The sequence below is a fragment of the Meleagris gallopavo genome, chromosome 5 (genome assembly GCF_000146605.3).
Source record: "Meleagris gallopavo isolate NT-WF06-2002-E0010 breed Aviagen turkey brand Nicholas breeding stock chromosome 5, Turkey_5.1, whole genome shotgun sequence".
Taxonomy (NCBI): Eukaryota; Metazoa; Chordata; class Aves; order Galliformes; family Phasianidae; genus Meleagris; species Meleagris gallopavo.
The window spans coordinates 33,366,635-33,381,377 of NC_015015.2; the positions used below are offsets into that span (position 1 = coordinate 33,366,635).

At 33.9% G+C, this 14,743-nt stretch overlaps 1 protein-coding gene across 9 annotated transcripts in view; it reads right to left on the bottom strand.

Annotated features, from left to right (window-relative positions):
* HECTD1 (HECT domain E3 ubiquitin protein ligase 1) overlaps nt 1–14,743 on the bottom strand; it is a 55,369-nt gene that overhangs the window by 23,502 nt on the left and 17,124 nt on the right. For 4 of the 9 annotated variants that reach the window (XM_010711653.3, XM_010711652.3, XM_010711650.3 and 1 more), the window contains exons 4-21: nt 13,234–13,515; nt 12,692–12,980; nt 12,302–12,378; nt 12,114–12,212; nt 11,670–11,784; nt 10,985–11,159; nt 9,550–9,688; nt 9,173–9,343; nt 8,140–8,362; nt 5,030–5,305; nt 4,855–4,931; nt 4,148–4,282; nt 3,726–3,872; nt 3,263–3,357; nt 2,708–2,813; nt 1,237–1,371; nt 975–1,114; nt 218–541 (exon numbers count right to left, since the gene is read on the bottom strand). In XM_010711653.3, the coding sequence (XP_010709955.1) occupies nt 218–541; nt 975–1,114; nt 1,237–1,371; nt 2,708–2,813; nt 3,263–3,357; nt 3,726–3,872; nt 4,148–4,282; nt 4,855–4,931; nt 5,030–5,305; nt 8,140–8,362; nt 9,173–9,343; nt 9,550–9,688; nt 10,985–11,159; nt 11,670–11,784; nt 12,114–12,212; nt 12,302–12,378; nt 12,692–12,980; nt 13,234–13,515 (3,005 nt within the window). The remainder of the gene's footprint in view (nt 1–217; nt 542–974; nt 1,115–1,236; nt 1,372–2,707; nt 2,814–3,262; nt 3,358–3,725; nt 3,873–4,147; nt 4,283–4,854; nt 4,932–5,029; nt 5,306–8,139; nt 8,363–9,172; nt 9,344–9,549; nt 9,689–10,984; nt 11,160–11,669; nt 11,785–12,113; nt 12,213–12,301; nt 12,379–12,691; nt 12,981–13,233; nt 13,516–14,743) is intronic. The other 5 variants (XM_010711654.3, XM_010711649.3, XM_010711651.3 and 2 more) reach the window with 3 other exon arrangements.

A 14,743-nucleotide genomic window follows, 5' to 3' on the forward strand; every position in this document is an offset into this window, starting at 1 on the left:
AAATTACAAAAAGTGAATTTATAAAAATATAAATGACGTTACATGAACCATATACAGAACTTATGAATCACTATGTTCCAATCCATTCTTGGTAATCTAGGTCACTCCTTTATGTAACTACACATTGTACCTATGGCACGCATATAATTAGAACACAGTCAAGTATGTTTTCAACTGAGCACAATTTCATAAAAGCTAGTAAAATGCACTGACATACCCTGGTTCGTTGAGACTACAGTCATCAACATGAGTATACAAAGTAGTCCAGTTCTGTCCATCCTTAGATACCTGGAAAACCCAATTTCTGAGAGCAGATCGTCCATAACCTCGAGCATGGCGTAATGTGTAAGCTGATGGTATAACCCAAAGGCCAAGATCTATGGCAAACCAAGCATTCTTATCATCATTAGTATGACAATTGAGAGCTGAACTGTCACGGCTTAGGATGTCTTCTAAACGGCCATAAGGCAGATTTCTTCCTTCTGAGGATGTAACCACTACTAACCCATAGGCTGCTGGATTTACCCACTCATATGCAGTTCTATATTGAAAAGAGAAATGTACTGTTCAATTATTACTTACATTAAAACATAGGTATCACTAACATTTGACAGTTTACTGTAAATTATCGATTACAGCAGAGTTTATTACAAACCAAAAAGTTAATATCACTTCAGATAATTTAAAAATTTCTTTAGAATGGTCCAAATACTTTACTTTGCTACAGCAGCTAATAAATATCCAACCATCTCCACCCCTTCATACAAACTAATTTTCAAGCTGCTTTCAGATACATTTTTCTATTATTCAAGAACAGCCAAAAATAATTCTACTGATCAACAGTAAAAGCAAAGGTAACTCTCTTCTTAAAAAAAAGTAACAGACTTCACTTTGTTACAAATTTTCATTTTTCCCCCCCACTGGATGTTGTTTATTACATTGGAATTCAAAATATTCAGCTTAAAGAAACTCACTTCGCATTTGTCCCAATCCAGTAAATAATTCCATTTTCATCAAAATCATGTTGATGCCTGAATATAAATGTTTGGCCTTCACGTAGTTTTCGTACAAAAACAAATGAAGCCCTATCAAAGTCGTACCACTGCTTTGCAACCTACATATAAATGCAAAAAAAAAAAAAAATAAATAAAAATAAAAAAAAATAAAAAAATAAAAAAAATTAGGGATGAAAAATGCAATTATTCCTTTGAGCTGTGTGTATAGTATGTTGCTCACCATTTTCAGAAGATACTGTTCTAGAGATTCAACAGTTGCCAGTGGCTCCATCTTTAGCATTCTGCCAGTTCGATCTATCAAGGATGTCTCCCCTGAAGCACGTTCCAAACGAAACCTCAAACGTCTTGTCAGTATCTGAAAGAGTATCTAAACATTAATCTAGGCTTCACTGTTAAAGTTTTGTAGTTTTAAGAAAAGCAGTATATTTTACTACAGCAGTTCCAGTGGCTTATCAGATATATTTCTGTGCAATTTAAGAAATGCTATATTCTAATTTTGTGCTTTGAAAGGTAATCCCTTAGTGGTCCATTTTTGTCACTCCAACAATTCTTCAATAAGAGTCAACATATAAATCAACTAACTAGATAATCAAGTGAATATTTTCATATTTCCTGTCTGTTCACAGTTTTAATTTCCAAATTATAAGACCTATAGTAATAATAGAAAACTTGGAATACTGAGTTCAGCTCAGGGGTCTCCAAGCTTAAAAAGGACATGGATCTGTTGGAATGAGTCTACAGGAGGGCCATGAGGATGATCAGAAGGCTGGAGGACCCCTTTTGTGAAGAAAGGCTGAGAGAGCAGGAGTTGTTCAGCCTGGAGAAGACTCCAGGGAGATTTCATAGCAGCTTCCTAGGACCTAAAGGTAGTTTACAAGAAAGCTCCAAGAGGGACTCTTCATCAGGGAGTGCTGGAATGCGACAAGGGGTAATAGCTCTCAGTTCAAGCAGGGTACATATAAATTAGATATTAGGAAGGAATTCTCCACAAGGAGAATAGGAAGGCACTGGAAGAGGTTGCCCAGAGAAGCTGTTGATGTGACATCCCTGGAAGAGTTCAAGATCAGGAGCAACCTTATCTAGTGGAAGATGACTTTGTCCAAAGCAGGGAGGTTGGAATTATACAGTCTGTAAAGCGCTTTACAAGCCAACCCACTCAATGACTCTATGAAATTCATGTAACGTTTATACACACAAAAATATATTCCTTCAAATTGAAGCTTTCCTTTACAAGAATCTACTAATCACACAGCTGAGATAATACCGTACTGAGCATGCAGGTGACCTTTAAACTATTACAGCCCATCTTCAGGCATCATAAATGAGCTTGTTTTATAGTTGCCTTCAACAAACCCTTCTTTTTGGATACAATTACAATGTAGTTATGAAGATACTCATGGGGGAGCATATTCTTACATGAAAAGAACATTCAAGGACAACAACAACAAAAAAAACACTATCACTACTATTTCACAATATGAAAGTAAATCAAAGCAGAGGAAGATCCACACATTAGGGAAGGTATTCAAGCAATTAAATGCTAAGAACCTTGTTGTTATTTAGTTAACTTTATCCAATTTACAAGAGTGTATCTCAAACAATTTTCATGCATGTAATTCTTCCTGAAATCCACATAAAATATTCAGTTGTGTAACAATATACAATACTGTGTGATATCACTGTACATTTACCTGAAGATTGTAAGTAGATCCTGGTGTATCATACAAGTGAAGAGGTAGACGTTCAATAGATTCTAACACTGCTATTAATTTCCGAATTAATGCAACTGCTGGTCGACTGTGAAGGTGAACAGTTACTAGGTTATCACATATACAAGAAAAAAATCCACAATATTTCAGTGAATAGTGCCTACATGTAGCAAATATTTCAATACGCTATTTGTATTGGTGTAGCTTGAGCTGTTCACCTCTGGCGTCCAGTCTGGCTATAGCACAATAAGAAAAATACTACCTTGCAAACAGTAATGAACAAAAATGCAACCTTTACATTTGTCAACAGATGCACATTCATCAGTTGACTCTTGCAGAGAAACGTAATTAATTTTTCTTTTTTCTAATTACTACGTCAATACTTAGTATTAAATGCAGTCTTTTAAGACCAATTCTCTATTTAATCACAGAAATCACAAAATTGTAACGGAAAGAAATCGAATTTGCCTTCAAACTATTTTAAACATACATTTTTTAATCACAAATGCTTGTTGTTTTTGTTTTTTTTAAACCTACCTTTCATCATCTTCATTTTCACTGAACGCTGTTTTGAATACACTTATTCTTTCTACTAGTTGACTACAGTCTTGTTTCATATCTAAATCAACATTCTAAGAGAGAAAAAAATTATAGGTATTACATCTAATACAGTGCAACACATTCATTCTTTATACTGGCATAATATCTTTAGGCTACTGAATTGTCTATTCAAAAACCTTTATCTCTAAAGTTAAACAATACCAGCCATTATAAATGATAACCGTTAAATGAAAGACATTTAGCAGCATGTTTGAACTGAAGCAATCTATATTGATAGTACATAATTAATGGGTCAGATCACTGATTGGTGCAATTCCAATTGATTTTCATCAAGACAAAAAAAAAACAAACATATTTATAATAGATCTTTAAATTATAGCCCATGCCTACACATTCTTTCAACAGCTTTTCTTCAGAGACTTATGTTCTGTAAACTCACATTATTTAAAACTGTAAGCAATGATTGAACTAATCCACTACTGCACATTTCATATGGAGAAATGGTATTCTCATCCTTCAAAAGTACAATTAAGTTTTCCAAAGCAGTCTTCATCAAATCTCTCCAAGTATTTTCTCCCTCAATACACTGAAAGACAAGAAGACAATTATGGTGAAATAAGGCAACAGTTTTTTCACCTGGGTGATTTGAGAAATAACATCCCAGTAATGCACATAACCACGCGCACTAAGAAAAAAAACTTCACCAAAACACTCACCCCACACACAAGATCCCACTATACAAATACTGTTCAGATAGACACATTGTGCCTTTCTTTTACATAATTACATAGATGAATTCTAAATGTTGCTATGCGAAATCTACTACCATCACATATTATAGAATAAAGGAGATATGATTACCTGTCTGTTGGTATGAAGTTCCCATGCAGACTCTAACTGTGTTGCTATATTCCTCAGTGTTACAACTACTCCTCGAGGCATGCTTTCAACGGCTTTAAAATGATCATCATATAAATCTCTTGCCATGGTGCGTACCTACAAAAGGATTTTCATAATGTGAATGAGACCACTTTATTATTCAAAATTCCAGAAACAAACCTATCATACAACATAAGATGAAAAGGCTGTAGAAGGATAAATAACACAGGAAAACATAAGGAAATAAGCAGAACTGAAACTTATAGAAATTAAGCTTTAACAATCACCAAAACATTCCAACCAACTACACAACTTCCATCAGTTCAAAACAACTGGAACAAGCAATAGATGAATCATGCATTATATACACCAGTAACTTCAAAAAATAAAAATAAAAAAAATCCACAAAAGATAGTTACGTTGATTGCAACACCAGGAGAACTGGATTTCCTTACAATTTAAAAAAAATTGTTTTCCTTTAAAAGAGTACAGCAAATGAAATGCTCTGGACTAAAGCAGCTGCAAAACTGCTTTGTTTTTAAGTTTGGTTTTCCAGCTGTCCCCTTCAAACTTAAATTGTGTACAGCTGAAATTAAAGAGTCTTAAACCTCTAAGAGAAAACTATATCTCATACACATAACAAAAAGTCAATTAAATTTTAAGTATAAAACTTAGAGATGTTTGCCAACCTTCTGTTTCGTCTTCTCCAGTTTAGATTTTAACTTCCTTCCTCTTTTGCCAGTCCAACCAGTCACAAATTCTGATCCTGCAATGTATTTTTAGAAATGTCACAATTTCCCAAAGGTGTGTAAAACAAAGACACTACTTGATATATATGTGCTCCTACCTGTGCATCATACATACCTACGTACTTACCCAGAGAAGTTTCAGCTGTAAATGAATGCTTTGTTCCTCTGTTAGATTCAAACACAAAACCTGGCAGATCTTCTTTTAGTATTGTAGCTTGCTGACCATCTGAATTGTGGATAGCAATTTCTCCTTCTTTTAAACAGGTAAGTGACCAATTTCCCACAGTAAGTTTAGTTGGCCCAGGTGCTGATAAAATTGGCTGACTTGCAGTAGATGGCTTTACTTGGCTTCGAGCTCTTTGCAGCTTCTCTAGGAATTCACTCCTACTTTCTAGTTAAAAAGAAACAAATATTTTTTGTTTCTTCTAACAATTGATTTCACCATCGTGTATCCCCCAAGAGCAAAATAACTGAGCACATTCAATGCAAAATTAAGTTTGAAATTAAAAGTTGTATTTTAAAATTCTTCCCGCTATGTATTCCAGCAGTGATGCATTCCCAATCACATCAAAATGGACCACAACTCATTATACTAATATCAAAGAAATCCATGATAAGCTTCGTTTTGTTAAAATAATTTAAATCTCATTGTTGCCAGCATGAACTAATCATATTTCTGAAACAGAAAACTAAATGAATCTTCCAACTGGAAAAGAGTAATCAACTACATTTAGAACAAGTGGAGAAAAAAAAAAAACAACATTGAAGCTGTGTTAAAAAAAAAATGGAAAAAATGTCACAAAAACTTTAGAGAACATGATGAGATAGATACATGTGTTAAAACTGAAATAACAGCTACTTGTTCAGATTAACTGTCACGTCAACAAAACAGAAAATATTTTTACAAGTTATATTAGAATTATAAATTATCTCCTTTGTAGAATTTCTACATTCACCACCTCTGAGAGAAATATGAACTAAATCTCATGGTACCAAACGAGAACTGATAAGAAGCAGATATTTTTATAGAGATAACAGATAAAGAAACAGGCTCATACCCTACTTTTTGGATGTGGAAGTCATCTAGCTTGAAACTATTCTGAACTACTCAATTTTTAAATTATATTTTGATATTGCCATAATCAAAAGAGTACATGCTACACTAGAAATGTTAGTTAACATAATTCCAGAATATCTGATGAAATCATAATTACATTTGTAGCCCATAAATACATAAAATTGCTGTTTTCTGTTTGCTGCAATGACTTACAAGCTATGTTTTTTAGATTTGCCATCTTTTTCTGCTGCTTAATACATTTTTAAAAAATCAGGTCTTCTGTATGCAAAAATAAATATGCACTACTGAGGCATATCACTCTTTAGTGCTTAAAATTTGTAGCATCCAAATTAAATTAAAATTCCAAATTGAATTAAAAAAATAAAAATCTGTTAATGAAGCTCTTACAAATTTCTGTTAAGTATACTTTTACCTATTTATTATATTGTACATCACACTGAAAGTGCAATGATTATGCATAGTTGGAAATAATTTTTGGGATCCTTTAGACAAAATTTTGAAACTCATTCAAAGAACTGCCACTGAATTTCAATTTTTGCATTGAATTTTTTTTTTTCCCTAAGAATTCAAACAAACAATTATTAAGCTAAGGTAGAGAGCAGTGGGGATAGACCTTCCACAAACATTTGAAGTATACACATTTCTCCACACTTCCCCCATCATGCAATACACACCAACAAATTCCATTAGTCAACCCACTATACTCCTGCAGCCAGTAAATTACCAGAAAGTATACCATGGGATTAATCAGCAGTGATTTAGGACAGCACAACATATTGTACAGTTCAAGAGTTAAAGAAACTATTCTGAATCAATGCTGTGTTGTAGGATTTTTAGTTAAATCTTAAACACTAGTTTTGTATCTCAGGAGAAAGAGGCTGCTGCACATGCTTAACAGGTTAAACATCAAGCAATGACACTGCAATGTCAGCACTCCTTAGTAGACGTCTGCTTGACAGAAAAAAATAGAAAAAAAGGCCTAATTTAGCCCTAGTTTAGCTACTTCTCTTCCATAATAACCATGCTAGAGATCTTGTTCAAAAATTTGGGATCTACTCAATAATTAAAGAAAATAACTTTTTTTTTTTTTTTTTTTTTTAAAAAGATTGATAGGAACAGGCCATATAATCTTAAATTGACAATTTAAGTTCTCTTCACTCCCATTCAATTATTCTTCTATAGAAACAGTAGAATTCCATCCCATTCCACTAGTTGGAAGGAAGCAAGCAGAAGTTTCATCCAGGAGATATGATGATTAAGAAATGAGTCTCATGGATTTTCTTAGAATTACGTTGTATGATAAATCAGTGTATCAACACAACTGTTTGCCTTGTTTAAAGAATTTGAGAATACACTTTGTCAAAAAAAAAATTCAGTGCTTTCCAATAGTATTATAATCTAGAAACACACTGTATCTCAGCTTGTCTTCACATTTAAAAATTGAGGAAAAATGACACTGACACTTAATTTCTATCCTGAATCGTAATATAACATGTTCTGTTATTTCACTCTACAGCTTGTTGAAAACTTAATGTCATAAAGTACTTCACATCGATTGGTTCATAAATGTATGAACTGTTGCAAAAAAGATGAAAGAAGGGTTGTTTTTACATCCATAACAAGTTGTGTATTCTGTACAGAAAATTTAACAAAACTCTGTACATTGCCTGTGTATAAGGTCTGTCCCCTTATCGTCTCTCCAACAAACAATTAAGATACTGTAATTTGTTTCTCAGTCTTGATGAGAAACTTTCTGTTACTTTATCTCCAAACACATGCAATTTCATTCTGCTAGCTAGAAGCAAACAACAGATTGCCATTTCAACCTGCTTTTCCTCGGACAGCCACTACAAAGTGCTTTTAATGACTGGAGTGAAAAATTAAGTATGCATGAAGAAGAAACAGAACAAAACAAAGTTAATACACTTTCACTGGCAAGATGTTCACTTTACACAATTCAACAAGGAAGTCAAGTTACGGTCACATGCTATCTCATGAAAAGCATCACAGTTAACTGACCACCTTCCACCTGTTTATTTCCTTTACTATTTAGTAAGCCAATTCCTGCAAAACAAAATAACTCCAATCAAATCATATAAACAAATAAAATAATCTCAAAATTTAGATTTGAACTGAGAAAAAACTACCTGAACTATCAGATCCTCCCTCTGGGCTTCCGCTGGAGTACATTGTGGCCAGTTTTCCATCCAAGATAAATCTGAACCATCCATTACTACCATTAGACAGTTCCAGGGCTGCAGCATCACTCCAGATGTACAAGCAGTCCCTTCCCCTAATGATTGACCAGTCTCTCCAGTGATATGGTTTACCCTGCTGCAGTTCCTTAGCATCCTCCTGTGGTTCATCCTCCTGTTAAAAAAAAAAAAGTTTTAAAACACAAAACACAAACAAAAAACACCACAGAAAAACAAAACACAGAATGCAAGATTTCTTAAAAAGATTTAAGTGTAAAACAAATTAAACCCTTCTGCCTGTAAAATACATCTTTGAAAGCATTCATTAACAGAACTACTTTGAAAAAGTCCCCTTTCAGATGCCAATCAACTCAGTAACAGCAGTCTACTGACTGGGGTATCTACCTCTCTTCAAAACTCACTTTGTGAGAACAGAATGCTTAAGGCAGGAAGAGACCTCTGACAGAAATCTTGCCCAAACTCCTTGCTCATATACAGGGCCACCTAGAACCAGTTGTCTAGAAACATTTACAGATGGCATCAAAACTTAAGGCATAACAAATCTTAATTAAATGAAGAATACAAGTGTCTGAGCTGTCTCTAAATGACTATTGGAAATCAGCAAATAACTTCAACATGAATTTAAGCTATTCATCATGTAGAAAATTATTTTCATTTTTATGTTTTTAATATATTTCATACAAATATTTAAAACCACCCACAGTTATTTGATACATGCACATTGAAAAAGATGCACAGCAAATATCAGTGTCCACTTAACATAACTAAGTACGTACAAATACACTAAGAGGAAACTAAATTACAAAACAATAGCAACAACAACAAAACAATTCAAAAACTGGCATACAATAAGCATTAATTTAGTAACTTATCTAGCTACCTTCCACTGGACATTTTCATAGTACTGAAAATTGTATTAGAAGTGCTGGTTTTATAGAAACAAATGTAGCATTTCTGTACTTACTTTCTCAGGTTTAGACTCCTCTTCATTCTCATCATCAGATGAAGGTCCTGCCAGAGTTGACACCTTACTGATTACACCAAGTCTAGCCAGTTGGTCTAGAAAAAGGTCACCACCTTTATCCACCAAATCCCTAATGATTTGCAACGCTAACAAATGGCCATCATCATCATCCTGTAATAAATTAAAATGGGAAGGAAACAATAAGTGAGATCTCTTTACTTAATATCTTGTCAGGATGAACTTCATACCCTGTTATAAATGAGTGCTATGTGCTATGAACACTAAAACATTCACTATTAATAAGCATGTGGAATTGATGAGCATTTAAGGTTTTTTTTTAAATTAAAGTGGCTTTGGGAAATGTTACTTCTTCCTACCTCTTGATCAAGAACTGTAGCTGTTATCTCAACCAGTATTGTGGGCAGATTGTGGCCAGCATCAGAGTCACAAACCTCCTTCAGCAGCGCCTCAGAACAAAAATGTATCATTTTTCTAATGAGAGCAAGACTTGCTTTCCTTTAAAACAGATGACAGGAAAAAAAATTTTCACAAAGAAAGAAAGCAGTACTCAGGGCAACAAAAATGTTCAAGATAAAATTGCTTTTGCACTACATATATGCAAGTTTACAGAAACAGTTTTTTGAAATGAGTTCCAGTTCTGGAACAGATCGTTAAGTGCCAGATTAACTCCAAGAATAATCCACCTACTAATCTTCTTAATTCTACAATACTGTGACACTCTAACATACTCCAGCCTTTTCCATCCTTCTCTAGTCAAATCAGTTCCTCATTCTGCCTTCTTAGTGATGGCAGTTCATTTCTGCATGCACCATCTGACACTTAGGTATCTATTTCAGTCTTCAGCCTGTCACACACTTTCAGCATTTCAGTTAGATCCCTAGAGTTCTGAAGTCTAAAATTACCATTAGACCATTCCACTTTCCATGTTAAAAAGTAAAATAAATTCAGAAATCAGTTACTTGTGTATGGTTTTAAACATATGATTAACCACATTTGAAAAGAAAACTTCAAAATATGAAAAGCTACAGTCTTCAACAGCAGTTAATTGCACTGCTTAACATCGCTTCTTTTTTCCTTTATTTAAAATGGCCTAATTTAAGCTGCCCCTAAGCACTTCATCCCTACAAGTACCTATACGCCAGGATCACAAGAAAGAGAGTAAGCAAATATTATGTTTAAAGCGTAAAAGGCTGAGAGGTTAAGGTGAGACATGATTTATCACAAACACAGTATGCCACACATAGTATTGCTTTTTAAGTATTGAATTAGATTGCTTTCTCTCAGTAACAAGCATCCTTCCCAGTTGACAAACACTTAAGCTATGAAGAAGCTTTCTACAATAACTTTTTCCAGCCTGAGCTCTCCCATGCATGTACCACTTCATTCGTTTTCCTCTCCTAAAAGAGTGCTTCCATTACAGCAGCTGTAACCAAATAGAGTATCCATAGTGCAAGTTACTATAAGAACACAGTATTCTGTCATAATGCTCCCTGTAGTCAAGAGTATGCCTTTCTCTCTCCCATTTTGACTGATCATATTCCTTTCAAGACACCACTTCCCCAGTAAGGAGGAAAGAAAGCTACTGAAGATACGATGTAAAAATAAGACTCAACGCTTTTCAAACCATCACTCCTATTTGAACAAAAGCATGTTAAAATACCACTTGCATTACTCCACCTTTCAGATGATAATTTTTACTAGAAAAAAAAATTCAATCTACCTTCACATCTTTATCAGAGACTATTAAAAAATGAAAAAATATGCAGAAAAATTGATAATCCCGCTTATTACCTTATTGAAGGCAACATAGTTTGTTGAAATGTTTGTGCAAATACAGGCAATAATCTTTTCAAGTATATAGGTGCCATTTCTGGATCGCCTTTGGGTTCATTACATTCTTCCTCATCCTTGTTTGCATCTTTCTTTTTCTTCTCATCTCCTTTGTTAACAGGACACATCCAATCCCCTGGAAAATAAACAAACAAAAACACTCTTCACATAAAAGTAAACAGTTTTCTTTATTAAGATCTGGATATCCGAACAGTAATATATGTTTCTAAAAAGTAAAATTTATATGTCAAGTCTTCGTAAAGAAAGTCATGAGGTAAAGTACCACCAAAGATCACTCATTAGAGTAGCTCAAACTACTTAAAATAAATACAAACAACTGCTTATGACTAAAGCGCTACAAGAGCCTCACAAGCGGGTAAAGTGCAGTTTACACGTAGAAAGGATGCCAGAGAAGCTACCAAGACTGACATGTCCTGAAACAGGGCAAACACCTGAAGATCAGTACCACTGGTATTGCTTATGTCCACTAAGTTTCTTCTGTAGCTCCCCTTCTCTCAAGAACATGTGAAATGTTACATGCAAGGGTGGTCACAAAACACTATTTTCTCTCTCTCTCTTTTTTTTTTTTTAAGTAAAAATTCTAATAACTGAATTAAAAGTGTAAGGAATTAAAATCTGCACTCACCTGGAGACTGTAGAATGGCTACTACTTCACTGTGACCCCTTTCACGAGCTTTGTCTAAAGGAGTTTTCCCATCTTCATCTCTTAAATCAGGGTTTGCACCATGTCGCAAGAGAGTCTGAGAACATATATTATCAAATATTAAATAATATTAAGATTTCTTCTTCCAAAGATATGAATATATTTTTCCACGCATTCTTCCAACACTTTTCTCATGCCTTCATGCAAATTAGAATACAATTTGCTCCTATATCTGTAAAACTGATAGCTACTTTTATTCATATTACTGACTTATCGTAACCAAAACTTTGTATTGCAATAAACACAGTAAAGAATAAGCAAATATTTGACTGTACACACATTAAACATGTGTCAAAGAATTTATATATAGAATAAAGCAAAAATTCAGTATATAAGGCTTCCTAATAGCATCAGTTTAAATCTTACCTTTGCTACCTGAGGTCTTCCAAAACATGCTGCATAATGTAATGAGGATGACCTCTGCCCTCTGTTAACATCAGCACCCCTTTCACAGAGAAATTCTACCTATAGAACAAGAAAAATCAAATAAGTTTTTTCATGTCTTGCTTTGCAAAAATAACCTAAAGTTTTAACATTCTCTGAAATCTATTTACCATTTCCTGAGTTCCAAAAGCTGAGGCCCAGTTTAAAAGAGTTTGTCCTACGTCATCCATAAAATTTACTTCAAAAGCTGAAAGACACAATTAAAAATAATTGAAATATAAAGTATTAAAAGATTAAGCTTCAGCACTGTTCCTTAAGCAAATGGTAGGTCTGAAAAAAATTAAGCATCTTCAATAAAAGCAATTATACTGTTAACTGCAATCCAGAAAAAAGGGAAAAGTAACATTGGAATTACTACTAACAGGAAATGTTGTGCATTTAACAAAATCAACTTGCATATACGATTTCAAGGTACCAGCTAAGTATTACAACACCACACATTATAAAAACAGAAAGATAAATAAAATATCTGATTTCCTTTTCAGACAACTCTTCCTTACCTCCTGTGTCAATAGCATCTATTAATGCATCGGTATCCTTACTGCGGATGCAGTCTATCAGCTGCCGATGAGAACGTTCACCAGAACTGTCCAGTCTTCGCAATCCTGGAATTCTGCCTGTAGATCCAGCACTGGATTTTGGCAGGGCTTTTCTCCCTTCGAACAGTAGCACCAAAAGAAGATCTACTAACCGCATGGTATCCAGTACACATCTCTCATCACCCTGCAACGCACTTTCTATAGAATCTGGAAGTTCAGATCTTAGGAGATCCTGGAAATAATTAAAAGTCTGAACAATAAAAAATATACAGGGCTTTAGAAAATACTATCAAAATTGGGTTTCATTTCCATATGAAATGTTTCAGTTTTTTTTCCTCCTCTTGATAAATAACCTATATGTGTGCATATATATATACACATACATTTCATAGCCTATAAATGTATACATAAAACAGCAACACAAGTCTTGCATATACTAAAGGAATATGTACAGGAAAAAGCCCTAAGAGAATAAGAAGCTGTAGTGTAAAATGATTTCTTACATGTGTTACTACTGGAGAGCCTCTACACAGGGTTGACAACAGGCTTACAATAGTTGACACCTGATTACTTAATTTAGAGTCTGCAGCTGTAGATGGTGCTCCAGTGCTAGTTCGGCCAGGTTTGCAAGCTGAAGATGGTCCTGATGCTGTCCCACCAGCAGCTGCCATGCGAGACAACAACTCCTCAGTTAATCCATGCTTAGCTAATGGAGCTGGGTCAACTCCACGACGTGTGAATCTGTCAGCTAATGAAGCAAAACATCGCAGAGCTCCGTCTGAAACCTAAGAAAGAAGTGAAAAGATGAATAATCTGTCACTTAAGGTGCTAAAAGGATATTCCCAGAAACAAACAACAAAAAAAGCTCATTTCCCCAAGCTCACTTGGTATTTAATGAGTGGAGACAGTTCAAAGTCGGAACACAACAATGTTCTGAAATGCTCACTAAAGGACTATACTGTTTTCTTACGCATTTCTCTCTTATAATTATACAGGAAAATTGTGTAAAAAATTCAGTATTGAATCTTCTTAAGTACATACACAACGACAGAACGAATACACAGCAACATTTAATTAGAAAATTTGGTTATTAAATACATTTAAAGATCTTTAAGCCCTCACGTAGTTATATATGTTGTTCTTACAAGAGATACAACTTCTTATAATCCCCAATACAACTGTCTACTCTGACAACATAGTTCCAAAAAAAAAAAAAACAATCAACCTGCAGTTTGGTATTTAGGCACTGAGTGCAAAACATTTTGGTTGTTTTGATGTTAGAAATTGTTGATTTTCTAATTAAGCTGCAAAAGGGAAAAACAAAATAAATAAAATAAATATAAAAATAAATAAAATAAGAGATTTTTTACTTCAACTTTTAGACACTTACTGAATTTCAAATTTGTTCTTTCAAGGTACAAGGACAATTTTAAAAATATTTGAATTTCATATATTGATAAGATACTCTACTATGCTATAATTTCATAACATAATATTACGTTATATTAAACTGCTGCTTTCTTTTAATGGAAATGCCATGCAACAAGCCATTAGCCGAGATACCAATTCAGAGCTGCCAAAGCATTAATTTACTAAGTACTTGATAGCTAAAGTTGTATTTAAAAGGTCCACATGCTTCTCTTCAGTAAAATAAATTTTGCAATTGTCCCAAGCCTACAAAGAGGACTAATTGGCAGAAGTGGTTTACAACATTTAAATAACCCCCTGTCCATCTGACAGGGATATGTTGAGCTTTTTGTGAAAAAAAATAAAAAATAAAAAAATATATACACACACATACACATATACACACACACACACGTATACATATGTGTGTGTATGTATACATATGTGTGTGTATGTATACATATGTGTGTGTATGTATACATATGTGTGTGTATGTATACATATGTGTGTGTATGTATACATATGTATATATGTATGTATGTATGTATGCGTATATATATGTATGTATGTATGTGTATATATATATATATATATATATATATATAA